This window comes from Bactrocera dorsalis, chromosome 1 (genome assembly GCF_023373825.1).
Source record: "Bactrocera dorsalis isolate Fly_Bdor chromosome 1, ASM2337382v1, whole genome shotgun sequence".
In the NCBI taxonomy this organism is placed as follows: Eukaryota; Metazoa; Arthropoda; class Insecta; order Diptera; family Tephritidae; genus Bactrocera; species Bactrocera dorsalis.
The window spans coordinates 15694045-15708988 of record NC_064303.1 but is presented as its reverse complement, the minus strand read 5'-3'; the positions used below and the strand labels follow the sequence as shown (position 1 = coordinate 15708988).

At 36.4% G+C, this 14944-nt stretch overlaps 2 protein-coding genes across 2 annotated transcripts; both read left to right on the top strand.

Annotated features, from left to right (window-relative positions):
• The first annotated feature begins 279 nt into the window (after positions 1-279).
• On the top strand, positions 280-1761 carry LOC105229656 (MTRF1L release factor glutamine methyltransferase). The gene is made up of 3 exons (XM_011210072.4): positions 280-639; positions 700-1220; positions 1288-1761. Exons 1-3 carry the CDS (start codon positions 391-393, stop codon positions 1541-1543), a joined length of 1026 nt encoding a protein of 341 aa, XP_011208374.1. The 5' UTR covers positions 280-390; the 3' UTR covers positions 1544-1761.
• Positions 1762-4416: 2655 nt separating this feature from the next.
• On the top strand, positions 4417-6413 carry LOC105229658 (myristoylated alanine-rich C-kinase substrate). The gene is made up of 3 exons (XM_011210073.3): positions 4417-4708; positions 5517-5779; positions 5920-6413. The coding sequence occupies exons 1-3, from the start codon at positions 4686-4688 to the stop codon at positions 6075-6077; spliced, it is 444 nt and encodes a 147-aa protein (XP_011208375.1). The 5' UTR covers positions 4417-4685; the 3' UTR covers positions 6078-6413.
• Positions 6414-14944: the final 8531 nt, after the last annotated feature.

Below are 14944 nucleotides of genomic sequence, written 5' to 3'. Positions count from 1 at the left end.
AGTTCGATACCTAAAAACTTGAAGAACCCAACGGTTATAACCAAATCGACTCAGCTCGTGCCGCTGATCATTTTGATACATACTTGATGTGTGTTATAAAATATATAATAAACTAAATATACCATTTTCAGCGTATATAAAACTAAAGCTTCTACACAAATAGCATTTACTTTATTAAATATTTCAATTGAAATAGAATTAGAAAGGCACTTTAGTTGCAAAAATATTTTACTTAAAAGCAACACTGCAACACCGAATACCGAATATAACGAGTACCACTACGAGTTAAGCAGGCTAATGTCAAAATTTTGATTCAGATCAAAACAGCACGCTTCCAAATTATTTAATTGGCATTTCATAACAGAAAAGAAGCAAGACAATTTTTCCAATATGTTAAAGTTGGTGGCGCAGCAGCTGCGTCAACAAATGCGGCAAGTGTCTCGTGTAAGTACCATCAATTACACCAAAGCCACCAGTGGTACTGATTTGTCGCGACAACAACAACAATCCACACAGTCGCCCACAATTGAAGTAAATAAAGCGCTCGAAGGTTGGCCCGAAAAACTACGTAAGGCTGGCGTTGGAGATATTGATTTTAATTTAAAATGTTTGGTAGCGCATGTGCTTGGAAGGAAATTCGTAAGTGTTTACTATTTACAAATCGCAATGTTTTAATAAGCCATACATTTTATGTTACAGAATACTGTTAAAGGTTATAATGACCTAGTTTTCACTGAAAATCAATTGGAAGAATTTGAACGTTTTTGTGAAGCACGTTGTGCTCGTATGCCGCTACAGTATATAATAGGCGAATGGGATTTTATGGATTTGACATTAAAAACCTCGCCTTCCGTATTCATTCCACGACCGGAAACGGAGGAGTTCGTTTCCAAAGTGATTGAAGTGTATCGTGATGTTAAAGGACCCATCAACATGTTGGAAGTTGGTTGCGGTTCCGGTGCTATGTCATTAGCGATTCTACATGCTTTACCCAATGTACGCAGTACAGCAATAGAACGCGGCAAAGCTGCAACAGAGCTGTCTAGAGAAAATGCTAAGTTGCTTGGTTTAGACGATCGTTTTACTGTCTATCATCACACTATGGAAGTAGATAATTATCTACCGCCTGAGTTGGGTAACGAAGTTTACGATTTAATAATTGGTAATCCGCCATACGTAAAGTCGGAAGAGTTCCCCTTATTGCAGCCGGAAGTCGTTTGGTAAATGTACTATTAAAATTAAATATCTAAAATTTTCTAACAATTATTGTTGTTTTTTAATTTCCAGTTATGAAAATTTGAACGCGCTCGATGGTGGTCCAGATGGTTTACGTGTAGCACGCTTGGTTTTCAATTTAGCTTGTGAACATTTGCGTCCCGGCGGCAAGATGTGGCTCGAGTTGGGGGAAGATCATCCACCTTTGGTACAAACCATTATGGACACGCAGTATGAGGGGCGACTACGTTTTATTGCTGGCTATAAAGATCAGTATAAACGCAATCGTTTTGTCGAAATCGAGAAAGAGCCAGCCAAAACTGCTTAATAAGCATTACATAGACGCATGTGTATTATTGACACATAAGCTTTAGAAGCTAATAATTTAGACATTGAAATGTGTTAGAAACAATTTCTGCAAATTATCGCTTTAGATGGCTGTAACCAGTGATAGAATTAATTAGCAGGCATATAATGCACTTAGCATTTTATTGAATGCATTTGAAATTAATTGCGAAAATAAATACATATTTATTTATTAAATGACTCGCTGCGAATTTCTTTATAACAATATATGGTATGTATATGTATGCACTTGCTGATATATTTTTAGTAATTTATTAAACACTAAATAGAGTATACGCGAACTAGACGCTCACTTTTTGAAATATCACTGTAAAATTTTTCACACGTCCTTTTCTCCCCAGGAAGCTTCTCATTTGGTTTCGTATTCGCTGTAGAAGCACAAAACATTCCTGAAGGCATGGTCCCGAGTTGACTATCCTTGGCCGGATATAAACCCGGGTCCGTTTCGATCACGGAACGCTCAAAATTAAGATTAAGATACCATTTTTGCTAAAAGAAATGGATCTGTGCAGATTATTATAGCTTCGAGACATTTCTCAAACCATTTTAAATGTCAAGCGCGTTATATATGTAGTTCTTTTTTATACTAACAAGTCACGTTATCTCAATGTCTGGTTAGGAAATTTCTTTATCGAAAGAAGGAGTCTTAGTTAAGTTAACCAGAACTTAACTGAGAGACTACTAACTAGACAATTGAGAAAGTCTAAATTAGCAAAATGAGAAGTAATCTACTTTAAAAAGTACATAAAAATTCAATACACATATTTAATTAATAAAGTAGTATTCAGAGCTGTAAGAAAGCGGTAATAATTAATTAATTTAACAAATAAGTGATAAGAATTTCATAATTTGCAACATCACTTCCACTTAAATTGACTGTGCCCAGCATTTCCTGTGCCAGAGGAAAATTTGGAAGTGCTTCCCAGCCCTCCAGTTTCGTTTACATTGTTTGAATTTTCAAATACTGAATTCATTCTGCTCATGCACCCTGTTGTATTGAAAATGCCGGTTATCAATAAACACACGCACATACAAATGTTTCAGTTTTTATTGTTCCTATATATTTCACACAGAGAACGTACATTTATACGTTCTCTGTTTCACGATCTGAATTCCCCTTTTCATTAATGCAAACAATGTAGCCATTTTGTTTAGTGACCAGCTAAAAGCAATGAATTATTGAATTGATGCATCAGCGTCATAAAACCGTAGATTGCCTCATCCACTATATGCACGTGCTTTTTTTCTGTTTAATTGAATCAACAAATACACACATGCTTATTACATGAGAAACATGCTATTAAACGGTAGAATTTATGACTTTTAGGAAACACATAAACCTCTCAAAGGGGATTAATAATTAGCAGGTAATGAGTAAAAAATGTTTAGTGACGTCAGTGACGTCACATTCTTTGTGATGTCATGTCAACCATTTATTAAGCCGCTTGTCAACAGCTTAAGGAGCTGTCAGAATTTTGAAAGTTCTAAATATTTAACAAGAAAGTTGTTTACGAAAACATTTATAGGTATATTCAAGGCTTTAAAAGAATTTTGCCAGAATTCAAGCGCCTTTGTTGTGGAATTCATACTGAAGATCAGCAAATCGTCAGTTTTTGCTATGATTCAGCCATAAAAGTATGTACATATACAATATATGTGTGCATTTTTACGTTTCAGAAAGCAAATTGAACCCAAAGGTCAGTACTAAAATGTACTTTTCGTTCATATTTACTGTTGGTATTGCAATATCCGTTGCCTAGCATCAATTATGTTAAGGAAAATGCTCTAAATTGTGTTATTTCTAAAACACGTGTTATATTTTGCTACGAATTCTTAATACTCATACATATATTATTATATAGTTGCATATACGAAAATATATGTACGAATTTATTACTATTTCATATTTGCAATAATTTGTTTGTTTGTGTAAAATTCGCTAATAGCTGATCTGTTGCTCGGGCTTGTTTTGCGCATATTTTTCAAAGCGGCGACATTCGCCACCTTGCAAAAATTTCTCTCAGTTGACAAGCTTACTTTAGATAACATGTGTTTGAAATGTGTATATATATTTGTATATATGGTATATGCATTTTAGCAAAACAGCGCTGCGACCAATTGTTCAAATGAACGCTTTATCAAAATCACACTGAGCAATAATGAAAGCGCATACATATAAATGCGCTATATATTCGAAATGTTATAAAATACTGCAAAAAAAATATGTTCAGAGTAATAGCAAGCAAAAAGTAGCAATTGTGCCATTCAACATTTGTCCAGCCGGCAAACAAACTTGTCATATTTCAAAGCATATTTCGTATAGTGTATTTGGCGCTTAAAGTAACGCTACTTTGTTTCTATGTGCTGAAAATTCCACCTATTTTCATGTAATTTTCTCGGTATTATTTTCATTGCCACATGCAAATCTCGTTCCACGCCGGTCGAAATCGTACGCAAAATTCTCTACGTTCCGTTCCTGTAATGCTGCCAGTGTGACCATTTCGCCAATGCCTGTGCGCATCTGTGGCGTGTGTATAGCGGCTTCAAACGAAAAATCAACACCTGCTCACAATATGCAGGTATGCATTGAATTTTGTTTGTCACTTAATGAAAATTTCTGCAAAGAAATTCTATTTCAACGTTATTTAGAAGTTATAGTCTGTACCTAAGTACACAATCTACTGTTAAAAGTGACAACAACTCATCAGTAATAGTTTTTCGTTGCTTTTTCGTATACGCACACAGGTATTCAATTCATGTTTGGGCTGTTATTGGCGATTTCGTGAATGCAACCGTGTGTTTCGTGTATCTACCTGTGTACGCTGAAAAGTGCGAAACGTCTCATTCGGCGTTAGTTGCTTCTACGGTTCGGACGTGTTTGTCTTCTACTATTTTGTTCGTCAAATAAAGTCATCTTTTTAATATACATATAAAAAAAAAGTTGATCAGTTTTGAAGATTTTCTCCATCGCAGACTTATATTTAGCATCATCAATTGCTACACTCTTGTGTTTTATTCATAAAACATACGCAAATCGCAGTTCATTTGAGCTTTTAGTATTCATTCCTGTTCGTTGAGCAAAAATACAATAAACTATTAACAAAATGGCCGATGTTGTTGAAAAGAAGTGAGTTACACTAATTACTTTTGCAATTATGCTTTTATATATATATGTATGTATAGTATGGTTGAAGTTATATTACAAGAATTGTGTTAAATTAAAAGTGTGCTAAAAAAGAAATATGGAAATTTTTGTGTATATAACAAATAGCGGCATTCGGCGTCGTTTTCTGTCTCTTTCGCGTAAATACAGCGTACCTATAAGACATCGCATTCGTTTTTGGCGCGACATATACAACGCAGTCGGCTTTTTAAATCAAGTAAACGGAAAAGGTGATACATACAGGCAAAAACCTTTTCCACCACGCAATGCTCTATGCATAAGCACAACATTTTAAGCGTTCGCTATTTGCGGCTAACTTTTTTTTTCGCTTTTTTCTTTGCTTTTGCATATTCCTTGTGCGTTTTTGTTGCGCTAAACTAGTTCTATTCACATACATCATTTATCAACGCTTCGCTTATATTCCATTCGTACATTTTTGCCGTATTCGTATGTATTCGTTTTTGATATATTTTTGTTGCGCACAAGCTACGCTATTGTATCAATAGCAATGGTAATTCTGGAAGGTTTTGATATATATTTGGTTTTTTTTTTGTTGCCAACTTCAATAATTCTTTTTCTTTTACTTTTAACGCTTCGCTACAGCTAAACAAATAACGAGTTTTGCTTCAATGTGCAAATTCAAATGAAGTGGCGTTGTAACCGTTGTAGCTTCTCGAAAAGTATAGCTATGATTCATTTTTGTTAGAATAATTGTATTGGGCTATCATAAATGTATTTTTTCATAACGTTAACATATTTCTGATGTTTTCAGCGAAACTCCAGTTGTCGAGAAAGTCGCCGCTGATGAAGTAGAAAAAGAAGCACAAAAAGAAAAAGAGGTGGTTGAAGAAGCAGCAGCACCAGCCGCCGAAAATGGTAGCGCTGACAGTGCAACCGCCAAGGAAAACGGTGATGCTGAGGAAGTAGCTGCTGAATCTACAACCGAAACTCCAAAAGAAGCGTCTGCCGAGGCTGAAGCTGCCGCTCCTGCAGAAGAAAATGGCAAAGATGAGGAAGCGGAGAGCGAAGCAACTGGTATGTAAAGATTTATCTATATATATCTACTTAACAAATATTTTTATTATTATCACCTTAAAAATATATATAAAAATGAATGTATATAAAACTAATAAAAAAATTTAATATATATTAATGCTTGAAATAATCTTTTACAGATGCTGCACCCGCCGAAGCTGTTAAGAGAAAAGTAGCTGAAGAAGAATCAAAAACAGAAGATTCCACTACAGCAACACCAGAGAAAAAAGCTAAGCTGGACGAACCTGTCAAAGAAGACAACCAAAACGGTTCCGAGGCATCAGAAGTTGCGGCTTAACTTAGTTCTTAACATAACATTTAAACTATTCAACATATTCAGTAACAAAAACAAAAAAAATCAGAAAAAGTGTACACCCATAGAATTTAATGTGTATGATTTTATGAAAAAGTGTTCAGTTTTTTATGAGGTTGAGACACTTCCATAATCAATCTTCAATCTGAAGCGACTATACTTTTACAGTTGACATCTACAAAGAGAGAGGGGTGCATTTTGCTCATTATTTCCTGTATTTATAGCAAATCATCCCTCTTACCAAGAAAAAGGCTAAACCTGTACATTCAAACAAATATTCAATAAAGTACTCGACTTACGGTGGAAAGTCAAAGGTAGTAATTTTTAGTGTATTCTGGGTATCAATGAATGGGGTTGTTTAAGTGTAAGCACGTGGTTTTAAACCGTATTTGACGTTAGTTTTGAAATTGTAAGTAATGCTGTTTTGTCAGATAAGTCGGCGTTGTTTGCGCAAGCTGTGGTGTTGAGTTCTTGGTTTGAATCATTTGTGCAATTTCGTTGTGTACAGTTCTAGATGTTTCACGGCACGTACGCTTTGCACAAGTTCCCGGAAGTAGCTTGTATGACAATAGGTTTGAAGTAAAACTAGTACATTTTCAAACGCAGTTTCAGCGTACGTAGTAAGTACAGTTTTTGTCTAGAGTATAACATATTTACTTTGTATTATATTATTTGTTTTTATATATCCTTAAAGAAATTGCTAAATAAATTTATATTTATTTACGAGCTACGAGCTTTTTAAAAATATGACGTAACTCCCTCCGTTGTTTCGACTATCTAAAGATTCGTTCGCGGATAAAATTTCGTTCGGCCTTTGTTGGTTATTGTGACCTATTACAGGGTGTAACAAACATTTTACAGACTGAAGTATTTAACAATTTACTAAGGTAAATTGAAAAAAAGATTTCTTGTTTTGCATGCGTATACATATGTCGAAAGGATATTTATTTGAGAGTATTCACCGAAAATCTGAAACTTTTTCCCGAAGAGCTGTTTTGAGGGACGGTGAGGAAAATTGCTCCGAAGCTGGTGAACCGATCGACTTAAAATTTAATAAGCCGCCATTTTGTGAAAAATTATCTATCTATGTGTAGTATTAACAACAATTTTTGGTCGGTGGATGTCAGTTATTATTAAACCGGAAAATCTTTCTTTTTTTTGAGGTCTTCTTGGTCATCGAATTGCAAGAAGGTGTTAAGAAAAGGGTTTGATTCCAGACCGACCATACCGTTACTATTTACCGAAAAACGCTTCATATGTCGAACAATTAGTAAATAAGAAAATTTAAGAGAAAAAATCAACAAATTTCCGTTCAGACCTTAACAGCTTCAGGGCAGTTTTCTCAGTATTAGGTTAATATTGTCCTTAATTTCTGGTACCTAAACCTAGCTTTAACTGGCAAAACCGTTTTCACCAAGTTGTGATTAGCTTACCTACAGATAGTTTGATTATTGTGAATGTATGTAGTGAAAACTTGCATTGTGAATATACAAAAACTGTATAAACGTCATTACTGGAGACATGTACACAGCTGATTTTTATTTTGAACATTGTGTTTGAACGAAAAGGCGGGTACAATATTTAAAACAAAAATGAACAACAATCGTTTCCCCAACTTTACTTCTACAATACAAAATCTTCTTATCACGCCAAAGATAAAGTTACGCTGGCTCAGCAAGGCGCAAGCGTTATAGAGAACAAAAGTGCAAAAGCAAAATGGATGCAGTAAGTTGGGTGGAAAAAGGGGGGCCTGGGATACAATAAAAGAGCCTGGGATACAATAAAAGTGCAAAAAACATTCAGGAGATATACCGAAACCTCAAACCAGATCCCCAGTAAGGTTTTTTTTTTTTGTAGAGAAAAAAAGGCTGCAGACAAGCATGCGTGAGCGAAACAACTACATACATACATGCTTGAGCGAATAAAGAGCATGATTTGAAAAGAGAGATATTAATACTATGTTCAGACCGGCACTTAATCACACGATTTCGGCTGTTGAATGGATTATCCCACTAATCTTAAAAATTTATCAAGATTTCGCCATACAAAAATGACAGTTCCAAATCACTTCATTGAAATGATTTGAAACTGATCCACGCTAAATCTGTCCGTGCGACTCTGATTTTGCGCAATCTACTTGTCAGCACTGGAAAACTATTACATTATCACAGCTGATTTCGACACTACAAAGGGGAAAAAATGTAAACAAACAAATTTTTTTTAAAACAATGAATCTAATTTCACCTGAAAATCGACCAAGCAAATGGAAAAATGCATCCATTATTTCTATAATATGGAAAATATTTAAAAAAGACGGCTTTTATTTCAAAATACTATATGACAATCTTTTCTTTTGATAAATATTAAGCGATGTGAATTCTTGAATGACAATAACAGCTGTTTTTTGATCTTTCTAACGGCAGTGAGAACACTGTTGGATTATGAAATGCTTAAATGTAATCTAATCTTTGAAATTTTCGGTCTGAACATAGTATAAAATTACGATTCCACAATTCCAACTACTTTGGGCGGTCGGTGACTGAAAACGATATTTGGTATAAATGGGGTATGCAATGATAGGGGAGCTTCTCTAGAAGAGGATCTCAATGTTGCTAACACTTAATTTTTTTAAATTATTCGCTTTAAAAATTCTAAAATTTGTATAGTTTAACTAGTTTTTTTCACATTTTAGATTGTTTACAATTATGAGGAAAACTAGCGTGGCCACATCTTGAAAACCAAATATGAAAGATTTTTCAAAGAAACAGTTGCGGCACGATATTAGTTGAAAATGTGGCGAAATTATCACGAATAACCAATGCAGTATGAGATGGTGCATTATCGCACTTCTTTGTTCAATAAATTCAGACATAATAAAAATCGAAAAATTCACTTTTAGAGCCTCACAAAACTACGCGTAATGGATACTAATGAATATTTTGACGTTAAATTTAGCATACATGTCACTGCCAGTACTACCAACTTACAGAAAAAAATTTACCGATTAAAAAAACACGCGAAGTATAAATTAAAAATTCACATTTCAGTATGGTCACAGTAGTAAATGATCAGGATGACGAGAAAAGTTGAAATCCGGTTGACTATCTGTCTGTCCAGCCGTCCATCCGTGCAAGCTGTAACTTGAGTAAAAATTGAGATATCTCGACTAAATTATGTGGGTTCCCTAGTACAAAAAAAATTCGAGGTGGGAGAAATATTTTTTTGAAAAAGTGGGCGTGGCTCCAACCTCTAACACGCTTAATATACATATCTCCTAAACCACTTAAGTTATAATAAACAAATTCGCCCAGCATGAATATTACAAGAACTCCTACCGATAGTGTGAAAATGGATGAAATCGGAGGATAACCCCGCTCACTCCCCATATAACGGTACTGTTAAAAACTACTAAAAATCAATAACTAAACGCGACAGATACATTAAATTTTACCACCGAGATGGTATGAGAGAGTTTTATGAGAACCGGTATGAAAATTGGACGATGGGCGTGGAAACGCTCAATTTTTGGTGAAACCCTATATCTCGAAATCCGACCAAGAGATTTCGACAAAATTCAGTACGTAGCATTCTTTTGATATTCTTATGATATTCCCATTGTGAAAATGGGCGAAATTGGACAACAACAACGCTTACTTCCCATATAATACTATTTTAGATTCCACTTGATTCGTTCAGTTTCTAGTACACAAATCAAGAAGAAGTTAAAAAAAGAGAATACAATTCTGAACGAATAATTTCTTTAAGGTGTATCACGTTATGACCAAAAATTGTTTAAATCCATTAAAAACTGTTCAAGTCCCTAGGTACCAAATATTTATTTAACCCGGTACCTATAACTGACTTTTGATTGAAAATGTCGGTCCATCTGGGGTATATATAACTGAAATTAAAGGAATAGTCCTTCTGTTATAACGGTATGTCTGTATGTCCAAAATGGGTTGAATCGGCCCAAAACTTCCCTTAGCCCCCATATACGTATGTACTTAATATAAACATTCGGGGTGACTTTGTACCAAATATATCGGCCAACATGTGAGTTATCTCAATAAAAATAAGGGAGCATGTTTTATTCATAACGGTGTATCTTTGTGCCTAAAATAGATAAATTTGAACGAAAACTTGGCATAGCCCCAACATAACTAACATCATTTAGTTCTGATTGAAATTGTTTATACAAGATGCTAAGGCTCTGCGATGGTGTTTCCGATTAATCATAATTCTTACACTCTATTACGGTATTTTCAATGACAGGCTGTCTTGGCATACTTGACTCTTATCTCGACTGACAGTGATATCAATCTATGCTGCTTCGATTTTTGCGTACTGATCTCTCATTATGACAAGTCTTGGTCACTCAAGTATGCGAAATGACACCAAAATCTGCTTGGCTTGACTTCTCTATTGTATATCTCAGACAGCAATCTATTTCCTGAATCTGTCTTTGAGTTGTGGTTCATTGTTCGTTTGAGTGCCTTGGTTTCTTTTAATGTGAACACTTCTTTACGGAATGATTTGAAAAAAACTGGTAAATAAATCCGTGTAATCAAGGGATGGGTTCAAAAACTGGCATACAAAGTCGTAAATGAAAATACATATTTCGTTTCCATTGAAACTCATACCGCACTTAAGCGGAACCCAAAGCTTTCAAGATGGTGTAAACTATTTCACATTCCAAGTGTAACCAGGTTTTTCTTAATCTGGTTTTTCCAACGGAGTGGAGCCCTTCCTCTGCTTCGAATACCCTCAGATCTGAAGTGTTTTCATCCATTCGGACGTCATGACCTCGCCAGCGTAGCCGCTGCCTCTTAATTCGCTGAACTACTTAAGTCAAGGTCAGAGATGATGAGTGACTTGTAGAATTTGATATTTGTTCGTCGGGAGAGGATTTTACTACTCAATTTCCTACTCAGTCCGAACTAGCACCTGTTGACAAAAGCTATTCTGAGTTTGCTGAAGTTGTTGTTGGTGTTAATGCTGAGTCCAAGATAGACAAAATAATCTACGACTTCGAAAGTATGACTGTCAACATTGCCTTGGAATCTCCAATTGGCGCCAAATAGCGAAAAGGAAGAACAACTGGGACGCTGTTGTAAACTCGGCTATAGCCTCGTAAGCGGTGTCTACGTCAATAAAGAAGAGCAGAAACTATTTTACATAAGGCTTGTTCACAAGTAGCCCAAATTGGCTGAGAAATAGCGGAGATGTGAAGAGGACATTGTTGTTATGCAAAGCAGCATTTTTTTTTTGATTTTTCGGGGTCGCATTGATCCACTATTTCAGGACAGGAGAGCCGCCTGATCATTTTGCTTTTCTTCAGGCAGTTAATATAGATCACTGCTTGGGAATTTTAGTGAAAGTTGATTGTCATCTTACCGCCCACTAGTAAGTAAGAGTTTTTGCCTTCTTCGGAACAGATTCGTCGGGTTAAATCTACTATCGACTTTCCATTGATTTGCAGTGCATCCACGTTTCGTCGACGGTCACGAAATTATTTTGGATTGGTCTCTCGGTTGCGCTCACTGTTCAGAGTGAATAAAAGAGTTCCTAACGGGTCGTGAATATTTTTCACATTGTCCTCCGTGGTAGTCGTTTTCTGAGCGTCCTGGTATCGACTTGCGTGCTCATCAAAGAAAAAGAACACAGTGTACAGCATCCAAACACTCTTTGAGTTCACCGAGCTATTTCCACTCCAAAAGCCAAGCATCGAAGCACGGAACGATATTCCACTTTTTCCATTTTTTTTTCAAATCTGCGGACAACTCCATCCAATGATGGACCATATGCCGCCTTACACCAACAAATAGACATTGCCATCTTTTCACAAACAAACATATCTACATGCATACATACAGACGAGTTTCATACAAAGAGGATAACACAAAAATAGGTGCTAATTGCGCGTAGATAAATACTTAGCTGGGAGTACTTGTTCCCATAATTATCGCAAACAGATTAAAGTGAAGTGTTTAATTGTCGGCTATAAAGTGCGGCGCTTATCTTAGCATGGATTACTACCGAACTATTAACGCAATAAAGCGCCACAGCGGAGCAATCAGCGACGTCGTTGGCGGGCAAGCGCGGTAATTCGGCGGCAAGTTGAAAAACGCCAGCGGCAAAGCAGCGGCTGCGATAGATTTTCATGTCTGTGTGTGTTGGTAGTGAGGAACGGCATGGTGGGCCCGAGCAGCTATGGCGATTTTAATTATTCGCCCAGCTATGCATATTTATTTCAAGCCATCTCGATAATCGCATATTCATGGCGGTGTGGGTGCTTGAAAACTTCGGGAGAAAAAGCTGAAATTTATTGAAAAGAAAAAGCGCTGCATCTTGGGTAGTGTGATAAGAAAACTTCTACAAACAACAACGTATAGTTGAGCAAAGCAATTAGCTGGAAAATATTGAAAATTTATGCAAATACATATTTATGCTTGATTCAAAGCGAACACAAACCGAAATGAAATACTAGAATAAAAAGAATTAATTACACAAATTGCTTGCAACTGTAAATAAATATCTTTAGATTTGCGACAAAAAGTACAAGATGGTTGGATATATTTAATGTTTTTGTAGCTAATAAACCATTATGCTGGCATAGTTCACTTACGCGGTTATAGCCGTGTTAACAAACACTACTTTCTTCTTTTCGAAACCATTCGCCGGTGGATTTGTGAGGGTTCATTTGATTTACTATCAGTTTGATGACAAATTAAATTTTATGCTTTAGTTTTATCTAAATTTGACCACCATCCAACTTTTGAACTAGTGGTGGACTCTCGATAGAAAATAACAATCTTTCGAGTGTATTTCTTTCTTTAGAAGTTTTTTTTTATAAAACGCTTGGTCAAGCAAACTTTTTTTACTTTTTAGATTTTCCCAAAATTGCAAAAAAAGTTATCATTTCAATATAAATCGACCTCAAGATGCGGAATTCACTTGGACTACCACATACAGTGATTTGTGCAGCCAAAAAACATAACTCGGGTAAGCTCGCCGACAGGGCTAATGCTCGAAAATTCTACGAAAAGATGCGGCGTCTAACAGAATTGTTCAAGATTCGTAGCATACCTCATAGCACCTCCAGAGGTGATCTAGTGACTGATGCCCAGAGCGTACTAAAGTTATGGAGGGAACACTTTTATACTCTGCTGAATGGCAGTGAAGGCATAACACCAGGAGATGGTGAACCCGATTCCCCAATCGATAACGATTACTATGAATAAGTGAAGAACAAAAAGCGGCGGTGTCTAAAGAATTTCCGGTCAAGCTATTCAAATACGGAGCGCAGAACTGATAAGGAGTATGAATCAGCTTCTTTGTAGAACATGGCCGCACGAAAGCATGCCAGACGATTGAAATTTAAGTGTGTTTTGCCCAATCCACAAAAAGGAGACCCCACAATCTGCGCCAACTACCATGGGATAAGCCTTCTCAACATCGCATGCAAGGTTCTATCGACCGTATTGTGTGAAAGATTAAAGCCCACTGTCAACAAACTGATTGGGCCTTATCTGTGTGGTTGTGGGCCTGAAAAATCAACAGCTAACCAGATGTTCACTATGCGGCAAATCTTGCAAAAGACCGGTGAAGAGAAGATCGACTTGTACCAACTTTTCGTCGATTTCAAAGCTGCTTTTGCACGAAAAGGAGCTGCCTTTATGCTGCGATGTCTGAATTTGGTATTCCCGCAAAACTAATACGGCTGTTTAAACTGATTCTGAGCAATACAAGGACCTCCGTCAGGATCGGGAAGGACCTCTCCGAGCCGTTCAATACTAAATGAGGTTTCAGACAAGGCGACTCCCTATCGTGAGACGTCTTCTTCAATCTACTACTGGAGAAAATAATTCGGGCTGCAGAGCTGAATCAAGAAGGTACAGTCTTTTATAAGAGCTGGCGTACGCCGATGATATTGAAATCAATGGCCTTAACATCCGCACTGTTATTTCTGTTTTCTTAAACTGGATAAGGAAGCGAAGCAAATGGGTCTGGTGATGAAAGAGAGCAAAACGAAATATCTCCTATCATCAAACAAACAGTCGTCGCACTCGTGACTTGGCTCCCACGTCACTGTTGGCAGTTATAACTTCGAAGTCGTAGGCACTTTCGTCTATCTTGGAATCAGCAGTAACATCAACAACAACGTCAACCTTGAAATCCAACGTCCTCTCTCGACGAACAAAGACAAAATTATTATTATATAAAAGGTTTCTTCTGCTTGACGTAGTGTACTATGATCTCTTGCAATCAGGGATACCAATACAGGAGCCCTCTATCGGACACAACCAATACGTTTGGGTCGAGCGATGAAGGTAAAACAGCCGCAAAAACCCGAGGGTGTCAAAGGACAAGCAATTTTCACGAAGAGAAATTCAGAAGCTTCTACAAAGATAGGAAAGAATTTTGGCTAGCGATGGAAAATATTTTGAAGAATTGAAGAAGCTATTTGTACGTTGGTAAAAATCGATATATACTCGTACGCAATAGAAATTTAAATATTACACCTTCTGAAAAAAGTTTAGTATCCAACATTTTATTGTTATTAAACAGTGATCGCTTAACCGTAACGGGTCGATGGATTGTCGGTGCGAAACCAGGTTAAAGTAATGAACTAATATTATTAAATATGTCATTTCGATATTATGGTAATATGGAAATAGGGGTTCTCCAATTAACGGTTTTCGTCTAATTTTATAGAATGTTCTGGGAAGGTGATATATTTATGAGGAACTGAAGGATACGTGGACGTGGGACGTGCCAGGCAGTACCTTGATATTTAAATTGATAGCGAGGGAAGATATACAAGTATGTACAAGTATATACACATATGCACG

Bases quoted from the DNA above. Each gene is read 5' to 3' on its own strand.
- LOC105229656 (XM_011210072.4), top strand. From the start codon at position 391: ATGTTAAAGTTGGTGGCGCAGCAGCTGCGTCAACAAATGCGGCAAGTG. The intron at 640-699 runs GTAAGTGTTTAC...TTTATGTTACAG, and splicing joins ATGTGCTTGGAAGGAAATTC to AATACTGTTAAAGGTTATAA. The intron at 1,221-1,287 runs GTAAATGTACTA...TTTAATTTCCAG, and splicing joins TTGCAGCCGGAAGTCGTTTG to TTATGAAAATTTGAACGCGC.
- LOC105229658 (XM_011210073.3), top strand. From the start codon at position 4,686: ATGGCCGATGTTGTTGAAAAGAA. The intron at 4,709-5,516 runs GTGAGTTACACT...TGATGTTTTCAG, and splicing joins GCCGATGTTGTTGAAAAGAA to CGAAACTCCAGTTGTCGAGA. The intron at 5,780-5,919 runs GTATGTAAAGAT...AATCTTTTACAG, and splicing joins AGCGGAGAGCGAAGCAACTG to ATGCTGCACCCGCCGAAGCT.